The sequence below is a fragment of the Antechinus flavipes genome, chromosome 2 (assembly GCF_016432865.1).
Source record: "Antechinus flavipes isolate AdamAnt ecotype Samford, QLD, Australia chromosome 2, AdamAnt_v2, whole genome shotgun sequence".
NCBI classification, from domain to species: domain Eukaryota; kingdom Metazoa; phylum Chordata; class Mammalia; order Dasyuromorphia; family Dasyuridae; genus Antechinus; species Antechinus flavipes.
This window is the reverse complement of record NC_067399.1, coordinates 342804111-342828224: the sequence shown is the minus strand read 5'-3', so window position 1 is coordinate 342828224 and position 24114 is coordinate 342804111. Positions and strand designations below refer to the sequence as shown.

The 24114-nt window shown below is 34.1% G+C and overlaps 1 protein-coding gene across 1 annotated transcript in view; it reads left to right on the top strand.

Moving 5' to 3' along the window:
- SLC10A1 (solute carrier family 10 member 1) overlaps positions 1-24114 on the top strand; it is a 57313-nt gene that overhangs the window by 2800 nt on the left and 30399 nt on the right. Inside the window, exon 2 of the mRNA XM_051977903.1 lies at positions 21113-21323. Coding sequence (XP_051833863.1) covers positions 21113-21323 — 211 coding nt within the window. The remainder of the gene's footprint in view (positions 1-21112; positions 21324-24114) is intronic.

The window sequence follows — 24114 nt, the reverse complement described above, 5'->3', positions numbered from 1 at the left end:
CGCCCAGGATCACATAGTAAAACTAAAACCAAGCCAAAACTGGAACTCAAGTCTCCAGAATTCTTTTTTCCATGGCTGTGGTATCTGTCACAGTGTGCATCCAGAATCAGATGTAAATACACAAGAAAGAAAGGGATGCAAATTTCCAAAGTAAACACGGATCTTTCGTTCAAGGACACCAACAAACAAACGTATTATTTTTTGTAAAGCTCAATAGTCCAAAAGTCTCGGGCTATCAATTCAGAATTTAACAAATTTACAAATAAAGCTCTACCTCTATAATACGCGACCACTAGAGTCTTTAGACTTCACTTGTCATAGTGAGCAGCATAACAAAAAGTAAAGCATAACAGAAAATCCAAATCAGAGATTTCATGGGATTGAAGCACTGAAAGTCATTTTGATTAACCTGACAGAAGGAGAAATCCTCTGCATTGGGGCTCCCTGACAGTTGATCATCCAGCTTCTTACAGAGCATTTCCACTATTCCATTCTCTGTTAATTATTATTAGAAAAATTTTTATATTGAACCCAAATCTGTCATCTTCTGCTTTCCATCCATTGGTACTAACCTAGCCTTTGGGAGCCATATTTTTTCTACTGGATGACGATCTTTCATTTAAACATACATTAATCTCTACTTCAATATGAGCACTTTTAGTACTTTCAACTTTTGCTCGGATATTATTTCTAGGACATCTTAATCCAAGCATCTTAATAATAACATTTGTAGTTAACAAAGTATTTTACACTTTATTTAATCCTCACAACAAATCTATAAGGAAAATATTATCATTCCTATTTTTATCCTGAAAAAATAGACTCAGAAATGTTAAATGACTTGCTTATCACACTGCCAGTTGAGTGTCAGAAGCAGGATCTGTATCCAGATAGATCTCTTCTGACTTGGAATGTAAAACATAGTATCTTATATGAGATCCTATGACTTTATATAATTTGAAGTCTTTACTGAGTATATATTCTGAATGAGCCCAACATTATATTTGGTATGTGATATATTTGGGAATAAGATAAAGACAATATATGACCTATGCTTTCAAGGAGCATATAGGTGATAATTATTTGGGGAGAATCCAAAAATAAATGAAATAGCATAATTAAGTTCTAACTCCTGGGGTTACTTATATAATAAGAAATTATATTATATGTCCTTTGACATGATTTCACCATTAAATAATGAGGTTACTTTTATAGAAATCTATAGGAAGAAAAAAAATCATAGTATGTAAAAAATACAGTTTGGTGTTATTGTTGCTGCTGTTCATGTCTGATTCTGACAACATTTAGAATTTTTTGGCAAAAATACTGGAGTGGTTTGCCATGCTCTTGTAAAGATTTCCCAAATTAATTGTTTTCCTTTTTAATTCTTAGTGTATTGATTTTCTTTGTCCATAATCTTTTCAATTTTATTTAAGCAAAATTGTCCTTTTTGTCCTCTTATTTAGTCAAAATGCATAGTTGTAATGGATATGAATTTTTTATGCTCCTCTAGTTTTTTCTTATGATATGCTCTTTTATATTTAGGTCCACTTTTTGAAGCTTTTTGTGGCATATAGCATGAGTGATTTGCTTTAACTTAATTAATTAACTTAATCCAAGTTTTCCCAGCAGTTTTTATTGAATAGTGAATGAGTCTTTGGCCAGTAATCAGAGTCTTTGGGTTTATCAAAGACCATGTTTTGCATTGTTCCTCGTAGTGTTGCATTATTCTATTGATGAACTTTTCTATTTCTTGACCAGCGCCAGTTAGTTTTTATGATCACTACTTTGCAGTGTAATTTTTTAAAAATATTTTATTTTATTTTATAATAACTTTATATTGACAGAATCCATGCCAGGGTAATTTTTTTTTACAACATTATCCCTTGCACTCTCTTCTGTTCCGATTTTTCCCCTCCCTCCCTCCACTCCCTCCCCTAGATGGCAAGCAGTCCTATATATGTTAAATATGTTGCAGTATATCCTAGATACAATATATGTGTGCAGAACCGAACAGTTCTCTTGTTGCACAGGGAGAATTGGATTCAGAAGGTAAAAAACAACTCGGAAAGAAAAACAAAAATGCAAATACTTCACATTCGTTTCCCAGTGTTCTTTCTTTGGGTGTAGCTGCTTCTGTCCATCATTGATCAATTGGAACTGAATTGGATCTTTGTTGAAGATATCCACTTCCATCAGAATACATCCTCATACAATATCATTGTCGAAGTGTAAAGTGATCTCCTGGTTCTGCTCATTTCACTTAGCATCAGTTCATGTAAGTCTCTTCAAGCCTCTCTGTATTCATCCTGCTGGTCATTCTTTACAGAACAATAATATTCCATAACATTCATATACCACAATTTACCCAGCCATTCTCCAATTGATGAGCATCCATTCAATTTCCAGTTTCTAGCCACTACAAACAGGGTTGCAGTGTAATTTGAGATCTAGTCCCAAGCCCTCTTTCTTCTACTACCCCACCCCTCCATTATTTCCTTGAGATTCTTAATCTTGAGGGTAGAGTTCTCAATGTATGTAAATCATTCTAAGCTTTTCTGAAATCAGCCTGCTCATGATAGAACAATAATATTTCTTTACATTCATATACTACAACTTATTATCTGAAAATTGTCTGTTCATATCCTTTGACCATTTATTAATTGGGGAATGACTTGTATTCTTATAAATTTGACTCAGTTCTCTATATATTTTCTTTTCTTTTTTTTTCTGAGGCAATTGGGGTTAAGTGACTTGCCCAGGATCACATAGCTAAGAAGTGCTAAGTGTCTGAGACCAGATTTGAATTCAGGCCCTCCTGACTTCAGGGCTGGTGCTTTATCCACTACACCACCTAGCTGCCCCTCTCTATATATTTTAGAAAAAAGGCCTTTGTCAGAAACACTGGCTGTGACAATTGTTTCCCAGCCTTCTGCTTCTAATCTACATTGGTTTTGTTTGTGCAAAACATTTTAAATTTAATATAATCAAAATTATCCATTTTACATTTCATAATGTTCTCTAGTTCTTCTTTGGCCATAAATTGCTCCCCTCTCCACAGATCTGAGAGGTAGACTATCCCTTGCTTTTCTAATTTTTCTAATTTGCTTATAGTATCACCTTTTATGTCTAAATCCTGAATTCATTTTGATCTTATCTTGGTATAAGTTATGTTGTTCTATGCTCAGTTCTGCCATACTGTTTTCCAGTTTTCTCAACTATTTTTGTCAATAGTGAATTCTTATCCCAGAAGTTAGACTCTTTGAGTTTATCAAACAGTAGATTTCTATGGTCATTGACTATTGTTTCTTGTGTACTTAACTTATTCCACTGATTCTCTGCTCTCTTAGCCAGTACCAAATGGTTTTGATGACTGCTGCTTTATAATACAGTTTGAAGTTTGGTATAGTATGGACTCTTGGCACAAAAAAATCAAGGTCCTGGAAGACAGGAAGAAATAGAAAACTATGTGATAGCAATTGTGGGTAAATTGGTCCCATAAGAGTTTGCTCCAAGATGCCTATTAAGGTATTTTTTTGGTCCATCATTTCTCCCTTCTCTTCTGTAATACATCCTATCTTCTTTTACTCCTATTGTTGGTTGCTTAAGGTTTCTTAATTTATCCTTGAATAATGCTACTTTATGTTTTTTGAGGTTCAAAGCTTCAGAATGAATGTTTAATGTATTTCTATGTCTTAATATTTTAACATAAAGAGGCATTGTGTTTTATCAAAAGCATTTTTGCATGTATTTACATAATCATGATTTTTTATTGTTTTGTTATTAGTATAGTTAATTATGGTTATAGTTTTCCAATATTTCATAATATTCCCTGCATTCCTGGTATAAATACAGCTTGATCACAATGTATAACCTTTTTTAATATGCTGTTTTATTTTCTTTGTTAATATTTTCACATGGATAATCATTACAGGCATTGGTCTCTATATTTCTTTCTCTGCATTAATTCTCTCTGATTTGTGTGTTAGGATCAAATTTTTCTTGGAAATGTAGTTTGGTAAGATCTCTTCTTTCCCATTTTCTAAACAGTTTATGGAATATTGGAACTAGTTTTTCTCTGAGTATTTGATTGAACTCACTTGGAAATTTATTTAGTCCTTTTTTGTGGAAGGGATAGTTCTTATATATGTTATTCAATTTCTTTTTCTGAAATTGGGTTAATTGAATTCTCTTTTTCTTGTTCTGTGACTTTAGATATTTTACATTTTTGTATATATTCATTTTTTTCAAATTATCAACATTATTGGATATAATTGAGAAAAAGTTTCTCTTATGTCCTCTTTATTTGTTGTGATTTTCCTTTTTAATTTTTGATATTGAAAATTCGGTTTTCCTCCTTTATTTTTTCCCCAAGTTTAAATTTATTTATTTATTTTAATATCCATTGCATTATGAATCATGTTGGAAGAAAAAATCAGAACAAAAAGGAAAAACCCTAGGAGGAAAATAAAGACAGAAAAGAAAAGTGAACATAGCATGTATTGATTTACATTCAATCTCCATAGTTCTTTTTCTGGATGCAGATGGCATTTTCTGTCCAAAGTCTATTGAGACTGCTTTGGATCACTGAACCACTGAAAAGAATCAAGTCTTTCATAGTTGATCATCATATATTCTTGCTGTCATTGTGCATGATATATTCTTGGTTGTGCTAGTTTCTCTCAGCATTAGTTCATATAAGTCTTTACAAGTCTTTCTAAAATCAGTTTGTTCATCATTTTTTATAGAAAAATAATATTCCATTCCCTTCATATACCACAGCTGATCCAGCCATTCCCCAATTGATGGGCATCTACTCATTTTTCAATACTTTGTTACCACAAAAAGTGCTGCTACAAACATTTTTGCACATTTAAATCCTTTTCCTTCCTTTATGATTTTCTTGGGATATAGAGGCACTCCTAGGTCGTAGAATAACACTGTTTTATGTCCTTTGGGCATAGTTCCAGATTGTTTTCCAGAATGATTGGATCATTTCACTACTGCATCAAGAATGAATTACTGTCCCAGTTTTTCCACATCCCCTCCAACATTTATCATTATCTTTTCCTGTCATCTCAGCCAATCTGAGAGGTGTGAGGTGGCATCTCAGAGTTGTTTTAATTTGTATTTCTCTAATCAATAGTGATTTAGAGCATTTTTTCATATGCCTATAAATGGCTTTGATTTTATCACCTGAAAATGTTTTTTCATAATCCTTTGACCATTTATTAGTTGGGGAATGACTTGTATTCTTTTAAATTTTACACAGTTCTTTATATATTTTAGAAATGATACCTTTTTCAGAAACACTGTCTGTAAAGATTTTTTCCCAGCTTTGTATTTCTTTTTTAATCTTGTTTCTGTAGGTTTTGTTTCTGCTCCTCATTTATTTTAATCAGATTAACAAACACTTCATCCATTTCCATTTTTTTTTCAAATCTATCTAGCTGTACTCAGATATTTAAAATATGTATTTTTTTGTGTTTATTCAGTTTTTTTTTTTTTTTTTTTTTTAGTCATTGCTTTCCCAATATATTGTACTGTTCTCTTTTGATAAAAGTGTTTGGAGACAGTGAGAAGATGGTGATGTGCTACGATTTAGAGTAGTCAAGATTTCCACAAACACTCCTATAGAACTTTAAAATGTACCAGGTTTATAGAGATACAAGTAAAATAATCTTTAGATGCCTTCACTCATCCCAGAAGTGTGTAAAGAAGAAAAGTGGAAGTTTGCAAATACTAAGACAAGTCAGGATAGGTGGAAATCACAGCACATGGCAATCCCAGGAAACAGGAGTGGTCCAACATGACATGAATCCCAGCAGCGTTCAGTATAGGAGGGAAAATCTTTGAGTTTAAAGGCAGGAGCTTAGCTCAGAGCAACTACAAAGTCTCATGATAGGACTCCAGAACCTGGAATGGGGGAAGAGCCTCAGTCAGAATATAACATTGGGTGAGTGAACTTGTATAAACAGAGTTTAATGCCACAGCAACTCCAGAACATTGTAGCAATGGGAAACTTAACACAGAAATGGTCACTTTAAGAGCTCTATATCTTAGAGCCCCGATCGAGAGTTAACTTCTGAATCTGGCAGATGCCACTATGAAGAAGAGGAGAATTTAGAATATAATATTCCAAAAGGGAAAAGATATATGCTTAAAACCAAAAATAGCCTACCTGGAAAAATTAAGTTTAATATTACAAGGTGAAAATGGATCTTTAATGAAATAGAAGATATTTAAATATTCTTGATGAAAATGCTAGAATTTAGTAGACATTCTGAAATAGAAACACAGGAACTAAAAGAAAGAAAAAAGGATACAGTCATTTGTTTAATTGGGAGAGAACATATGGGAATGAATTGCTTAAAAGCTAGTGAATAATAAGTGTTTTCTGAGAACTCTAATATCTTTAAAATTTATAGAGAAAGATAAAATTGATAGAGGACTATAGGTGTTTTTCCTCTTCCCCTCTCCCCTTTTGAAAGACAAAAATTGGAGGGACAAGAAACTACATTGGGGAAAAAAGGAAGTGGCAGAAATTACTATTATATAATCACTGTTATATAATGTAAAGTGCGTGAAAATAAATAAATTCACAAATTGAAAAGAAATCATACCAAAAGAGAATAGGCATTACATGAATTTCACTCTGGTCTGAACCAGATAAAAAAAGATTGAACAAAATTGCCCCCATCCACCTACACATAAGCAAGTTTCAATATAGAAATACATTAAACCCAAAAAGAAATTAGGAGATATAGGTCAAGGGAAGGGAAGAGAGGAACTTAGGAAGGAGGTCAGGACAAGTAAAGGAATAGTCATAAATAAAACAAACTTTAATGTTGGAGAAAGGAATGTGAAGAGATGGATTAAAAGCAAAAGAAGAAAGAATAAAAACCTTAAATCAGGGTCAGGCAAGGGGAAGAAAATCACAACAGGAAGAAAACAGGTCATGAATATTAAGCAAATTCTCTCTCTTTTGTTACCTTCTTTGTTTCTATAAAGAGGGAATGGGAAGAAAAAGGAATAAAAAAGTTTAAAAAGAGGAGAAGGATAGAAAGAAATACCCAATGAGCAATTATGACTGAAAGAGACACTATTCCAGTGTGTTTTCAGTTTAAGGTTTTTTTAGGAGGTAATTGGTAGATCCTTTCTATTTTCTCTTTGTCTTCTGATTTTAATAGATCTGGGCAGTTTTCTTTTATGACATTGAAATATTGTATCCAAGTTTTTGTGTGTGGCATTGGTTTTCAGTGAATATTATAATTCTTAAATTATTTCTCCTTGACCTAGAAAACAGGTCAATTGTTTTTTATAATAGATAAATCTTATTTTCTCTCCTCCCTCCATTTTTTTGATTTTGTCCTAATAGTTTTTGTTCTCTCATGGAGTAATTGAGGTGTTTGTTTCATTCCATTTTTGAAAGAATCTATTATTTGAGTAAGATTATTATTTTTTTTTTTTTTACTTTCTAGTCTAAGCTATTTTTTCTTCTTTTTATCTCTTGCTTCATTTTCCCAGCCATTCTTGCAGTTTTTGTAATTGTCATTTTTAAAAATAGGTATTGTGGTATTAATCTTTTATTTTGGGTTGCTTTCTTAATACTCTTTTTTACCATAGCATTTCTTTATGGTGTTTAATGTTTTCTTTTGTTAACAGAGACTTTCAACCTCAGTTCCTAGATATAGATGTTGTACTTGGGCCAGGACTTTGGTATGGGATTGGGTTCCCATGGATGGTTGAGTTCATTATGGTTGGTCCTGTTCCCTATATAGTCTATATACCATTGCCAATAAAGATCAATGAGATGACTGGTTTTAGGCCCCAACCTCAGCCTCAGTGCTTGCTTTCTAGCGCCATTGGGATTTATGGCTTTTGCTAATCTTTATTTTCTTTTTGCACAATTCCTAATCTAGATTTATTTCTATCACTTGCTATGCTTCCCAGATCCCACTAGGATATTGGAAATCACCTTGTTCTCAGGCCTTTTATAGTGTTCCTCTGTCCTGGAACCATAGTACTTAGTTGGCTGTATCTACTCCTGGTGCTGAGTGAAGTCCATTGTTGGGCTCTGTCTCCCTGCCTGGTGACCTGTAGTTATTGGTCTTATCCTGAAGATCAACCTGGCTTTCTTGTACAACTCTTTTCCTAGGTTTGCTAGTTTCTATATGTAGAATTATATGATTGAGCCTTTTAATATAAGACATGTTTTGTCTATGTGTAACACAAATATCTGGTTTTGGATCTAGTTTCCAAGAAAGACTGCACCTTTTTAAAAATCTTTTCAGAGAGTAGAAGCTTGCCAATAGCATTAGTAGCTTATTGGGAAGGGACAGGTAGGATCCTGGACCAGTGTGGTTTGATGATTTCTCCTTTACTCTCTTCTCCATGAGTGGTGTCAGGCTAGAATCTTATTTACCATATATTTTACACACACACACACACACACACACACACACACACACACACACACACATTTGTGCAGTCTTTGGAGTGTTCTGGGGGGAGGGCTTGCCAATGTTTTTTCAGGACTGCTAATCCACCTTTTATATCCCCCTGATACAAACCTCTCACTTGTGACTCTAAGAAGCTTTTGCATGTACATGGCTCACACAGCAGATGGGGCTAAACCATGTTGAAGGTAACCAACAGGCCTCAAAACCATTCTGTGAATTAGGGGGATGTCCACCCAAGAATGTGAAGACTTTCTCCCTCAGAATAGGTAGATGAGAACAATTTATTCCAGTGGCCATAAAGATAGTGGAAGTGGGAGAAGACACCAAGATCATCCCTTGTTTTCTGGGCCAGTCATTCTGACTTTTTGTCTTGCTACTGGACTGATGATTTTGTGCAACTCTGCTTCATTTAAATCCAACTCAGTAGCAAGTCAAGACATATTATTGGTCCTCTGAAAATCAAAAACAAACAATTACCTGTATCTGCACACACACACACACAAACACACACACACACACACACACACACACATAAACACACACACACACACACACGCACACACACATGTCTGCATATTCTAAGGATACAAAGAGGGGCCCAGAAGAAAAAGCACTTTACCTGATCTTTGTAATACTTAGCTTGCTTTAAACAGCTTAATTTCCTCCTTCCAGACACTGGTTATTTAAAAAAATCAGTAAATAGAAATCAGAGAAATTGTCGATTAGAATAGACAAATGAATACATAAGTGTAAACGAACTCTTCAGCTTGGATCAAGAAAGGATCTTACCTTCCCCAAGGATAAATAAAACAATCTCATCAAGAGGGTTAGCATTCTTAAGGGTTAGAGGCAGGGAGAATCAAGGGTGTTGTGGAAGTCACTTGCCATATTTGTCTATACTTCTGGGGAGATCTCCACTCTATCATTCAAAAGATTTACATTCAAAAGGTTCTCATTCATCTCTCCCAAAGTGAAGGGTATCTTCCTTATAAACCACTCTGGCTCAGAGAGGTATCTCAACATATGAAGAGTTGGATCTTCTTCCACGTGCAGTTTCACAGGACTCTTCCCAGAGAAATAATACAGACCAGGATAGACATGAGAATGCAACAAACTAAAAAGTCTTGATTTGGGAACAAGTTAAAACATCAATTCAGTGAAGAAGAGCATAAAGAAGAGTCAATGGCACACAGCATTACAGGGCTGGGCTTCAGGGTGGCAGAAGTATCATACATGATAATTGAAACCAGGCTGACTTTCCTGGTGCATCTTGTCTGTGATTCTGCACAAATTTCTGGTTATATTTTATGCCGTTCTATGCTTCCTCTTTATTTCTTATTTATTTCATTACTAGTCTTCTTGGAATCCTTTTCAGTTATTTTCTGAGGTTTATGTGGTAGGAGGACTTTTTATTTCACCACTTTAAGTGGAAGTCCATCAAGAAATTTTTTTTCCCCTTAAAGGTAGTGATTATTGTGACCTAGAAGAGTCTGAGAAAATTTCATAGAGAAGGCAGTTCTATTGCTTAGAATGTGATTTGTCTTTTAACTCAATCACAAAATAGTTCATAGTGTTTTTCAACATGTAAAAGTTCCCATTTGTTATGTTGATTCATGTTATTAATTAGAATCATAACTTAATACAACCAGAAAGAACCTTAGAAATTAGCTAGTACAACCCTCCCCTTTTATAGATGAAGAAACTAACCAATAATAATAGTTGATGTTTATATAATGTTTAAATTTTGCAAAAGGTTTGTTTCACTTATGATTTTCTACAGGAAGCCTTTTCTGGTGCTCTCAATTGTTTTATATTATTACTTTTATATTTATTCTGTTGTTGTTCAGTTGTTTAGTCATATCTGACCCTTTGTGACCTCATTTGGGTTTTCTTGGCAAAGATACTGTAATGGTTTGCTATTCTTTCCCCAGTTTATCTTACAGATGAAGAAACTGAAGCAAACAAAGCTGAGTAACTTGCCCAGAGTCACATAGCTAATAAGTGTCTGAGGCCAGATTTGACCTCAAATCTTCATGATTCCAGGTCTAGTGTTATTTATATTTGTAATGCTACCTAACTGCCTGTAATTACTCTCTATGTAATTTCTTTATTAAAAATTATAATATTGGGACAGTTAGGTGCCACAGTGAATAGAGGCTGGCCCTGAAGTTAGGAGGACCTGAATTCAAATCTGACCGCAGACACTTAATACCTCCTAGCTGTGTGATCCTGGGCAAGTCACTTAACCCCAATTGCCTCAGAGGAAAAAATTAATAATATTTTAGTTTCACCCCAATTACATGTTAAAACGTTTTTTAACATTAAAAAAATTTTGAGTTCCAAAGTTTGTTTCTCCCTTCTTCCCCTTCTTCCCTCCCTGATATGATAAACAATTCAATATATATATTATATATGTACAATCATATAAAACATTTCTATATTAGTTACTTTGTACAACAAGATATGAAGAGAGAGGTGGAGGGAGGGAGGGAAGAGGAACTTTATCAAAGATACTTGCTATTAAAATTTCCAACACTTTCTGCTTTCCTTTTAATTTTTTTTTTAATAATTATAACTTTTTATTGACAGAACCCATGCCTGGGTAATTTTTTACAACATTATCCCTTGCATTCACTTCTGTTCTGACTTTTCCTTTTAATTTTTGATGCATTGATTTTGTTTCTTCAAAAACTTTTAAATTTTACATAACCAAAATTATCTATTTTTTATTTTTTAATACTCTGTATTTCATTTTATCCTAAATTCTTTCCTTATCCATAGATTTGACAGATCCTAATTTGCTTATAATATCACCCTTTATGTGCAAACCATCTAGCCATTTTGACTTCATCTTGGTATATAGTATCCTAATTTCTGCATACTATTTTCTAGTTTTCCCAGCAGTTTTTATTAAATAGTGGGGTTCTTTTGTTTGTTTTTGCCAAGCAATTGTTAGTTGTCTTTATTATATATATTTTTTAGTTTTGATAATATTTTATTTTTCCAAATATATGCAAAGATAGTTTTCAACATTCGCCTTTGTAAAACCTTGTGTTCCAAATTTTTCTCCTTCTCTCTCTCCTATCCTTTCCCCAAGACAGCAAGCAATCTGATATTGATTAAACATGTGCAATTCTTCTAAACATATTTCTTGTTTGTCATGCAGTGCAAACAAAAATCATATCAAAAGGGAAAAAAAACATGAGAAAGAAAAAAAGCCCAGCAAATAAATAACTCACACACACATAGAAGTGAAAATACTATGCTTTGATCTACATTCAGTCTCCAAAGTTCCCTCTCTGGATGTGGATGGCAGTTTCCATTAAAAGTCTATTGGCTTTTCTCCAATTGATAAATCATCAAAGGATATGAACAGACAATTTTCAGATGATGAAATTGAAACTATTACCACTCATATGAAAGTGTTCCAAATCACTATTGATCAGAGAAATGCAAATTAAGACAACTCTGAGATACCACTACACACCTGTCAGATTGGCTAAGATGACAGGAAAAAATAATGATGAATGTTGGAGGGGATGTGGGAAACTGGGACACTGATGCATTGTTGGTGGAGTTGTGAACGAATCCAACCATTCTGGAGAGCAATCTGGAATTATGCCCAAAAAGTTATCAAACTGTGCATACCCTTTGATCCAACAGTATTACTAAGGGGCTTATACCCCAAAGAAATACTAAAGAAAGGAAAGGGACCTGTATGTGCCAAAATGTTTGTGGCAGCCCTGTTTGTAGTGGCTAGAAACTGGAAATTGAAGGGATGCCCATCAATTGGAGAATGGTTGGGTAAATTGTGGTATATGAATGTTATGGAATATTATTGTTCTGTAAGAAATGACCAGCAGGATGAATACAGAGAGGACTGGCGAGACTTACTTGAACTGATGCTAAGTGAAATGAGCAGAACCAGGAGATCATTATACACTTCGACAACAATATTGTATGAGGATGTATTCTGATGGAAGTGGATTTCTTTGACAAAGAGACCTAACTGAGTTTCAACTGATAAATGATGGACAGAAGCAGCTACACCCAAAGAAAGAACACTGGGAAACAAATATGAACTATTTGCATTTTTGTTTTTCTTCCCGGGTTATCTTTATCTTCTGAATCCAATTCTCCCTGTGCAACAAGAGAACTGTTCAGTTCTGCAAACATATATTGTATCTAGGATTTACTGCGACATATCTAACATATATAGGACTGCTTACCATCTAGGGGAGGAGGTGGAGGGAGGGAGGGGGAAAAATCGGAACAGAAGCGAGTGCAAGGGATAATGTTGTAAAAAAATTACCCTGGAATGGATTCTGTCAATATAAAGTTATTATTAAATAAAATAAAATAAAATATTTTTTAAAAAGTCTATTGGCTTGAATCACTTCATTGTTGAAAAGAGCCAAGTCCATTACATCTGATTATTACATACTCTTCCTGTTACTGTGTACAATGTTCTTTTGGTTTTGCTCAAAACAGTGGGTTCTTATACCGGAAATTGGAGTCTTTCAAACAGTAGATTACTATGGTCATTTACTACTGTGTTTTGGGTACCTAATCTATTCTACTGATCTACCACTCCATTTCATAGTTGGTACCAGATTGTGACAATTACCATCTTATAATGCAATTTGAGATCTGGTATGGCTAGACTATTTTCCTTCACATTTTTCTTCAGTGATTCCCTTGATATCCTTGATCTTTTGTTCTTTCAGATGAATTTTGTTATTATTTTCTCTGGATCTGTAAAATAATTTTGATAGTTTGTTATGGCAATGAACAAATATTATATATATATATAATTTATGTTTGATTTTTCTAATTGTTTAGATCTGACTTTATTTCTGTGAAAGGTGTTTTCTAATTGCATTTGTAAAGTTGCTGTATTTGTTTCAGCAGTTAGAAACCCAAGCATTTTATATTGTCTACAGTTATTTTAAATGGAATTTCTTTAGTTTTTTAGTTGATTCTTTAAGTTTCCCTAAGTATACCATTATATCATCTGCAAACAGTGATATTTTTGTTTCTTCATTATCTATTCCAATTCCTTCAATTTCTATTTCTTATTTTATTGCTAAATATTTTTAGTACAATATTGAATAATAGTGATAATGGGCATCTTTGCTTTACCACTGAGAAGGCTTCTAATTTATCTCCATTATACCCATTACAGATAAAACTTAATGATGATTTTAGATAAATATTACTTATCATTTAGGGTAAGTGCCATTTATTCCTATGCTTGCTAATGTGATTTTTTTTTTTTAAATAGGAATTGGTATTGTATTTTCTCAAAGGCTTTTTTTGTGTCTATCTATATTCATCATATAATTTCCATTGTTTTTATTGATGTAGTCAGTTATACCTTGTCTTCCTAATATTGAATGAGTCCTGCATTCCTCATATAAATCCCACCTAATTAAAGTGTATGATCCTTGCGATATATTACGGTAATTTCCTTGCTAGTATTTTATTTAAAATTTTTGCATCAATATTCTTTAGGGAAATTGGTCTGTAATTTTCTTTTTCTGTTTTAGTTTTTCCTCGCTTAGGTATCACTTTCATATTTGTTTCATAAAAAGAATTTTGTAGGATTCTTCTTTTACCTTTTTTTTCCCAAATAGTTTAAATAATATTGGAATTGACTGCTCTTTAAATTTTTGTATAATTTGCTTCTAAATCCATCTGGCTTGAGGAATTTTTTTCTTAAGAATTTTGTTGATGGCTTGTTCAATTTTTCTGTAATATTGGATTATTTGAACATTTTATTTCTTCTTTTATTAATCTGGATAATTTACATATTTTAGATATTCTTCCATTTCATTTAGATTATTAAATTTATTAGCAAAATAGCTCCTTGTAACTTTTAATTTTCTCTTCATTGGTAGTGAATTCATCACTTTCAGTTTTGATACTAGTAATTTCATTTTCTTCTTTCCTTTTTAAAATAAAGTTAACCAATGGTTTATCTATTTTATTGTTCTTGGTTTTGGTTTTGTTTTTTTCATAAAAGTAGCTTCTATTTTTTTTTTAATCAGTTCAATGGTTTTCTTTCATTTTTATTCATGTATTCTTTGATTTTCAAGATTTCCAATTTGGTATTTAAGTGGAGCTTTTTAGTTTGCTCTTTTTCTGTTTTTTTTTTTTTTTTTTTTTTTTAGCTGCATGCTCAATTTATTCATTTGTCCTTCTCTACTTTAATGATCAAAGCAACTAGAAAAATCATTTTCTCCTAAATATTGCTTTGTATCCCATAAATTCTGGCATATTATCTTATTATTTTCTTTTTCTTTATTGAAATTATTGTTTCCATGATTTGTTCTTTGACCCACTTATTTTTAGAAATGGATTATTTAGCTTTCTATTAATTTTTCATCTATCTTTTTATTGCTCATTATTGAATGTAATTTTTATTGCATTATGATCTGGAAAAGATGCATTTACTTTTATACTCTTAATACATGATCAGCTTTTTTTTGTATAGGTCCCTTGTACCTTTTCTATTCCTATTTAATTTTCCCCAGAGCTCTAACTTTTCCACAATTTTATTCACCTTCTTAACTACTTTTGTTTGTTTGTTATTGTTATTAGATTTATTTGGTTCTGAGAACATAGCTTTATTGTTTATTTCTTTCTGTAACTCATTGAGCTTCTTCAAAAATTTAGATGCTATTCCATTTGGTTTATACTTGTTTAGTCTTGATATTACTTTGTTGTCTATGGTACCTTTCTTTTCTTTTCTTTTTTTTTTTCTGAGGCAATTGGGGTTAAGTGACTTGCCCACAGTCACACAGCTAGGACGTATTAAGTGTCTGAGACTAGATTTGAACTCAGATCCTCCTGACTTTAGGGTTGTTGCTCTATCCACTGCACCACCTAGCTGCCCTGTCTATAGTACCTTTCAGCAAGATAGAGTTTCTTCCTTAATTCTTTTTTAATTAGATCTGATTTTACTTTTGCTTTGAGATCACAATTACAGCCTCTGCTTCTTTTGCTCCAATTACAGAATAACATATTCTGCTCTAGAACCTTACCTTTGTATATGTCTTTCTGCTTCAAATGTGTTTCTTTATATATATATATATATATATATATATACATACATACATACATATATACATATATATGTATATTTATTTATTTACAAGATATATGCATGGATATTTTTTCAGCAGACAATTGCAAAACCTTTTGTTACAATTTTTCCCCTCCTTCCCCCCACCCCCTACCTCAAATGGCAGGTTGACCAATACATGTTATATATGTTAAAGTATATGTTAAATACAATATATGTATACATGTCCATACAGCAAAAAGAATCAGACTTTACACCCAAAGAAAGAACACTGGGAAACGAATGTGAACTATCTGCATTTTTGTTTTTCTTCCCGGGTTATTTTTACCTTCTGAATCCAATTCTCTCTGTGCAACAAGAGAACTGTTCAGTTCTGCAAACATATATTGTATCTAGGATATACTGCAACATATCTAACATATATAAGGTTGCTTGCCATCTAGGGGATGGGGTGAAGGGAGGGAGGGGAAAAAATCGGAACAGAAACGAGTGCAAGGGATAATGTTGTAAAAAAATTACGCTGGCATGGATTCTGTCAATATAAAGTAATTATTAAATAAAATAAAATAAAATATTAAAAAAAAAGAATCAGACTTTGAAATAGTGTACAATTAACTGTGAAGGAAATAAAAAAAATGCAGGTGGACATAAATAGAAGGATTGGGAATTCTATGTAGTGGTTCATACTCATTTCCTCAGAGTTCTTTTGCTGGGTGTAACTGGTTCAATTCATTGCTGCTCTATTAGAACTGATTTGGTTCACCTCATTGTTGAAGAGAGCCAAATCCATCAGAATTGATCATCATATAGTATTGTTGTTGAAGTATATAATGATCTCCTGGTGCTGCTCATTTCACTCAGCATCAGTTCACGTATCCAGGCCTTTCTGAAATCATATTCAGCCATTCTCCAATTGATGGGCATCCACTCAAGAGGGCTGCCACAAACATTCTTGCATATACATGTCTCTTTTCCTTCTTTAAGATCTCTTTCGGATATAAGCCCAGTAGAAAGACTGCGGGATCAAAGTGTATGCACAGTTTGATAACTTTTTGAGCATAGTTCCAAATTGCTCTCCAAAATGGCTGGATGTGTTCACAATTCCACCAACAATGTATCAATGTCCCAGTTTTCCCACATCCCCTCCAACTTTGTGCATTATCTTTCCCTGTCATTCTAGCCAATCTGACAGGTGTGTAGTGTAAGTTGTCTTAATTTGCATTTCTCTGATTAATAATGACTTGGAGCATCTTTTCATATGGCTAGAAATAGTTTCAATTTCTTCATCTGAGAATTGTCTGTTCATATCCTCTGACCATTTATCAATTGGAGAATGGCTTGATTTCTTATAAATTAGAGTCAATTCTCTCTATATTTTGGAAATGAGGTCTTTATCAGAACCTTTGACTGTAAAAATATTTCCCCAGTTTATTGCTTCCCTTCTAATTTTGTCTTCATTAGTTTTGTTTGTACAAAAACTTTTCAATTGGATATAATCAAAATTTTCTATTTTGTGATCAATAATGATCTCTAGTTCTTCTTTGGTCATAAATTCCTTATGCTTCCACAGGTCTGAGAGGTAGACTATCCTCTGTTCTTCTAATTTATTTATAATCTCATTCGAATGTGTTTCTTGTAAATGACCTATTGTAAGATTCTGGTTTTTGCTGATCCAACCTTTCTGGAGAGCAATTTGGAACTATGCCCAAAGGGCTATCAAAGTGTGCATGCCCTGTTGCCATACAGGAGCCATCTGTCAGTGGCTGCTGATGATCTAACTCAGACCTTTAGAATGATTCTCTTCATGTGAGAGGATGATGATGATACAAGGAGACTGGGAGGCAGTTACATTCTCTGACCTCTTTCCTCTCTTCTCTTTGCTTCAGTTTATTTCATCCCTAATCCACAAGGAACATGTCATTAATAAAGGCTGCTTTGCAACTCCTTCAAGTATTATGATTCACAGATGTGGAGGCTCTCAGAGAATTGACCTGCCCCTTCACTTAGGCATGGTCCTTAATAATTCCCCATTTTTTGTTTTATAGGAGTATAGTTATTTTTCCCCCATAGCACGGTCAGTAAATTTCTGTTATCTAAGTCCACATGCTAAGATATCTGAGTCTGCATATTAAGGGGTGCAAACAGCACTAAAGCAGGTGCTGAAGCTTGTGAAATGTCATGGAGGCAAACTTTCAAATAGAGAAGAGGACTATAGTCAGAACAGACATTTTTCATAAGTCTCTCATCAGTCTCCTGGCTGGGCCCATTGATGTGTCAAACCATTTAATTACCCTGACTAAAAAAGTCTTACTGGGTCTCTTCTCCCTTTCCTTCCCCACGGGTTACCAAAGGAACTCTTGGGAGTATCCTATTCATGAACAGCTCTCAAGTGTTGTTGCTTCTTTATTTCTTATGTTTCTTATGTCCCTGTTTGGGTGCCATATGTTGTGATATGGGAGCCACCTGCCAGTGGCTGCTGGAGATCTAACTCAGACCTGTAGAATGGTTCTCTCCATGTGAGAGGATGAAGATGATACAAGGAGACTGGGAGGCAGTTGCATTCTCTGACCTTTCTCCTTTTCCCTCTTGCCTCCAATTTATTTCATTCCTAATCTACAAGGAACATCTATGTAAGTAAAGGCTGCTTTACAACTCTTTCAAATTCACTGCTGTGGAGGCTCTCAGAGAATTGACCTGCCCTTCACATAGTCATGGTCCTTAACAATGCCCTTTGATCCAGCAGTGTCTCTACTGGGTCTATATCCCAAAGAGATCTTAAAGGAGGGAAAGGGACCCACATGTGCCAAAAAAAGTTTTGTGGAAGCCCTTTTTGTGGTGACAAGAAACTGGAAACAGTGCATGCCCATCAGTTGGAGAATGGCTGAATAAGTTATGGTATATGAATGTTATGGGATATTATTGTTCTATAAGAAACAACCAACAGGATGATTTTAGAGATACCTGGAGATATCTGGAGAGACTTACCTGAACTGATGCTAAGTGAAATTGATGCAGTTAGTGGCAATGCAGAGAGTTGAGGTGTAAGAATCCCCTTCTAGTTGGTGCAGGTTCAATATGAAAGAATTCATGAACCCGAAATATTAATGGCAAAAAAAGAAGTTGTATTGTTGGCACTGCAGAAGCTAGCTTTGCTAGAAAAACCGACTTCCTCAGTGGCAAGGTCCTGGAAGAGAAATAAAGGTCCTAGCAGAGAAATCCTGGCAGAGAAATAAAAGGGGTTATTGTTGAGAAGAGAGTGTCTTCACAGTGGGGCAGAAGTCCTGGTAGGCAGCTGTGAAAAGGGGAGAAGTCCCTTGGCACGGCATAATTCCTACTTCAGACCTCTGCAAGTTATGAGTTTAAAAGTGCATTTTTTAAATAGGAAATCTGAGACTGAAGTTTCAATTGAATGAGATTTCTTCAATGTTGTCTATGTTCCTGGGCCTTGATTTCCAGTTGAATGAGACCACTTAAGTTCCAGCTACTAGGAGTGGTTCTGGACTAATTTTTAGCTCAATAGAGGGTTACTCAATAGAAATATCAGATCCAGATCTCCAGCTAAATGAAACCACTTAAGTTTGAGCTAAGTAGGGAGTGGTCCTGGGCTAATCTTAATGAAACCACTTAACTGTCCGAAAGGGTGGGTCTCTATCAAAGTTTCTCAGAGTTTACCCCATGGCTTTGGGGAGCAAAGTCAGAGAGTACAGTTTCAGGGATCCCCCCATCAAAATGAGCAGAACTTGGAGATCATTATATATGGCAATAGCAAAATATATGATGATCAATTCTGATGGACATGGCTCTCTTCAACAATAAGATGATTCATGCCATTTCCAATGGTCTTGTGATGAAGAGAGCCATCTCTACCCAGAGAAAGGACTGTGGGAACTGAGTATAGATCACAACATAGTATTTTCACTTCTTTTGTTGTTGTTTGCTTGCATTTTATTTTCTTTGTCATTTTTTCCCTTTTTGGTCTGATTTTTCTTGTACAACATATTTGTGGAAATATGTATAGAAGAATTACACATGTTTAACATATATTGTATTATTTGCTGTCTAGGGAAGGGGGAAAAAGGAAGGGAAAAAATTTGTAGCACAAGATTTTGCAAGGGTGAATGCTGAAAATTATTCATACATATATTTTGAAAATAAAAAGTTTAATTAAAAAAAATTCTGTTTTTTAATCCATTCTTCTCTCTGCTTCTGTTTAATGAGTGAATTAATCCTTTTCACATTTATAGTTACAATAATTATGTAGTTCCCTCCTTGCTATTTTTCCTTTGTATATCCTCTGCCTCTTACCCTGAAACTATCCTTCATCACAACTGTTTTACTTCTTATCACCACTGCCCCCAATCTGTCCTTTCTTCTATCAGATCCCACCCTATCTTTCTCATGTTCATCCCTTTTTACTTCCTTATAGGTAAAATAGATTTCTGTATAGAACTGAGTGGTATGTAATTCCCTTTTTGAATCAATTCTGATTCAAAAGGTTTAAGCATTGCCTACTATCACTCACTCTCCTCTTCATCTCCATTATAATAGTTCTTTCATACCTCTTTTATGTAAGATAATTTACTCCTTTCAATCTCCCCCCTCCTTCTTTACCCCTTTATTGGGAAGAGTTATCCCATCAAAGTCATCTTATCTCTGTGTTCTCTGTCTACATATGCTTCTTTTAAACTGTCCTTATAGCAATAAAGTTCTTCAGTTACAAATATTACCTTCCTGTGTAAAAATATAAATATTGAATTTCTTATGTTTTTTCTTTCTTTTTTACCTTTTTATATTTCTTTTGAGTCTTGCATTTGAAGATCAATTTTTTAAATTTAGAAATGCTTGAAAGTTCTTTATTTCATTAAATATCCATTTTTTCCCCTGATGTACTATATTCAGTTTGGTTGGAATGGTGGTTCTTGTTTGTAATACTAATTCCTTTACCTTCTGGAATATCATATTCTAAGCTCTACAGTTCTTTAATGTGGAAGGAACCAAATCCTATGTAATCTTGAATGTAGTACCACAATATTTGAATTGTTTCTTTTGGTTGCTTTGAAGTACTTTCTCCTTGATCTGGGAGGTCTGGAAACTGGCTATGATGTTCCTGAGAATTTTCCAGAGGAGAAAATAGAATTATTCAAAGCATGATTTTGCTTTTGATTATATAACATTCCCCAAGGTCCAAAAGGGGACAATAGAATTTGTTCTGGAAGAGACTTCAGGGAACATCTCATCTATTTCATAGATTAGAAAACCAAGCCCTAGCGTTATTAAGAAACTTATTCCAGATCATACAGAAGTAGAGATGGGAAGCAAATCTGGATCTTTTGACCATTAAGCTAGTTGGCTTTTTTGTATTATGGCCCTGGTCAATTCCTTTAATTAGAAACTGGAGTTCTTATACTCTTTATGTCACTAATAAACTGAACTTCCCTGGATCAAAAGATTCTCTAAATACCCTTTTTCTCCATAGCTACTTGATTTTTCAGGCTAAGGTGCTATTGTAGTCAAACTTGTCCCAGAGTTTGATTTCAATTGTCTTTCTTCTTCACTATTCCAGCATTTTGATGACCACCTGCTCCACTTTCTTTGCCTTGGGCATGATGCCTTTCCTCCTGTTTATCTACTCCAAGGGAATCTATGAAGGGGATCTCAAGGACAAGGTGCCTTATGGGCAAATTGCCATCTCAATGGCTTTGACACTTATCCCTTGCACTATAGGGATCATCATCAATTCCAAGAGACCACAGTATGGTCGCTACATTGTTAAGGTAAGGATTCAGAAAGATAGAAAATGTTGTTCAATCCTTTTCAGTGACTCCATTTGGAGTTTTCTTGGCAAAGATACTAAAATGATTTGCCATTTCAGACTCCAGGTTATTTTACAAATGAGGAAGCTGAGACAAATAGGGTGAAATGACTTGCCCAGGAAGCTGTTAAGTATCTGAAGTCAGATTTGAATTTAGGAAGATCTTTCTGACTTCAGGCTCCACATTCTATTTACTGTATCACCTGACTGTCCTTATGAAAGTAATGTTGATAAATTCAAAGATAAATTCAACTGGGAATCATGATATTAGTTAGTTGTTTGACTTTAGACAAAGTCATTTAACCTTTCTGTGTGTCAGTCTCCTTATTTGTCAAATATCTAATATTTGTTTAGGATAATAATATCTACACTATAGATTGTGCAATAAAATGGCAATATTGGGCTTGGAATCAAGAAAATCTATTTTCAAAAATATAATGGTCCCTCCTTTTGAGGAGTTTATACTTTATAGGGAGAGAAATATATACAAGTGTTAAAAATAATGCTAACAGAGTTTACTAACAAAATTAATAAACTGAAGATATGTGTTAGAAGCATATACAATTGATGATCCAGAGATCTTTGAAAAATCATGAAAGAAGAGAGGAATTTGCCAATGATGGAGCAATGGGTCAAAACCGCCTGAGGCAAATAGATCCTTAGTAGTATCAGTAATATATACTTCTAGCAAATGTATGGGATATAAGATGCTTGACTGATAGGTAGGGGAGAGCTAGTTACTCCTTTCTGGGCCCCACTCTTTTGTGAGTTACTGTTTCCCAGAACCTCCTTTTGAATGTGGCCTGCTTTCTAGTTTTATCCCTAGGTAGATGTGTTTTTCTTTTTAAAGTTGTGTGAGAAGGATGATAGGAAAAGGAGGTAACTGAGGTAAAGGCTTCATTCAGCTAGATTATAGTAGTTGTTCATAGGACAGACTGGATTCACTTTTTCTTTCTCTGTTTAGAAAAAGTTATATGTTTTGGTTTACTTGCTTTTTATTGTTGTTGTTTGTTTTGTTTTCCCAAGCTGGGAGAGTTGCATCAATTAGAAAGAGACTATCTTTCAAGATCATAAATATTTATCACAGTTTAAAATCTCTTTCTTCTCCCTTTATTCATTCATTTATTTGTTTGTTTGTTTTTACTATTTATGGCTCTGTCTTAGCCATATCTACTTAATGAATCATTGGTCAATAGTGGAATATTAGACACATTTTTTTTTCTTAATTTAACTGCTCTTAGTCTTACAAAAAATGATTTATTAAAAATTGTCTTTATATGTGTTTTAAAAAATAAAATGCTATTAAAAAAAAACATTGAAATGAAAGGGTAAAACACCTCATTTCAAATAGTTTTATATGAGTTTTAATCCTAATAACTTCTAACATGGATACAAATGTTTATATTCTATTTTTTGGAATCCACTGTAATTGAATTCAGTAAAATAGAGCTGTCAAAAAAAAAAGTTGCTTTTCATCTTAGTGTATTTACATTCATTGTCCTGCTGATTCATTTACATAGTGTCCAGGTTAGCTTATGCCTGAGTTATCCCTCTTCCCATCCCTGTACCTCCTCCTCCTCCTTTGTACTTACAGTGTGCAAGATCATGGAAATGGGGGTGGAAGAAGGCCAGCTTGTCTTGTTTGAAAAGCATATGAAAGGGAATAATGTATAATTTCTGGAAAGGTAGGTTATGAAAAGCTTTAAAAGACAAACAGAGGGATTTTAATTTGAGCCTAGAGGTAATATGGAGCAACTAGAGTTAACTGAATAGAAGAGAAACATGATCACATATGTTCCTTAGGATCACTGATGTATGAAAAATGTATGAAGAGATTTGAGGCAGGGAAATCAATTAAAAGATATTACATCAATCCAAGAAAAATGCTGTGATCCAAATTTATCCCTTACAATTTGACATACTTCAGAGTCTTGACAGATTTTCTTTGGTGTATTCATTCTTTTGGAACAGTCTACCTTGCTCACTGCTTCAGTTTTTCAGTTATCCATCCTCTATCCCATACTACTACCAGGAAACAACTGAAATGAAGTTTTGCTATGACTGTGACACAAAATCCCCTCCCCTCTGAATCAGTCCAGATAAATGGGGGAGAAGAAAGTATATTCTTCATGGAATCATAGGATCTCTGAATTAGAAGTATAGTAAGACTGGGTACTACATGAGAAGAGGGCTCATATTGATGATGGCTGAGGGTACTGAAGAAGAGGTTAGATGGGAATGGGTAGTAAGTTCAGCTGTCTAAGGCCTGAGTTCCTGCAAAGGAATTTTGGGCTTTGGTAAAAAGCTGTATTGTTAAAGAGACACCAAGAGGGATTCTCTTGCAGGGCATATCATTCTTAAGAGAGAGATCTTCAAAGGATCATTTTCTGAAGACCCATTTTATGCATAAGTCTAAGAGAAGTCTCTAGTGGATGTGAAATCTTGCTGGGGGTCCTGACTTCCTGCAAGAAAGCTTATTTTGCTCCAGAGGATGCAAGACAATTTGGGTTTGTAGATCAAAGGAGACATTTTGTTGGTGATTTTACACAATTTTACAGGGCTAACTCAGATCAAGCCAAGTTTTACTCTCATCAATATGTGTCTCAAAGGGAGGCAAAATACATTATTTCTAGTCCCTTTTCCCCAAGAAAGATTTTCATTTCTGTCCAGAGGGAAAACCGAAAGTTGGGGCTTGAAGTCAGTCTGCTCTCCTCAGAGAGAGAGGCTAGAAATGTATCCATTTGTTTCCTTAA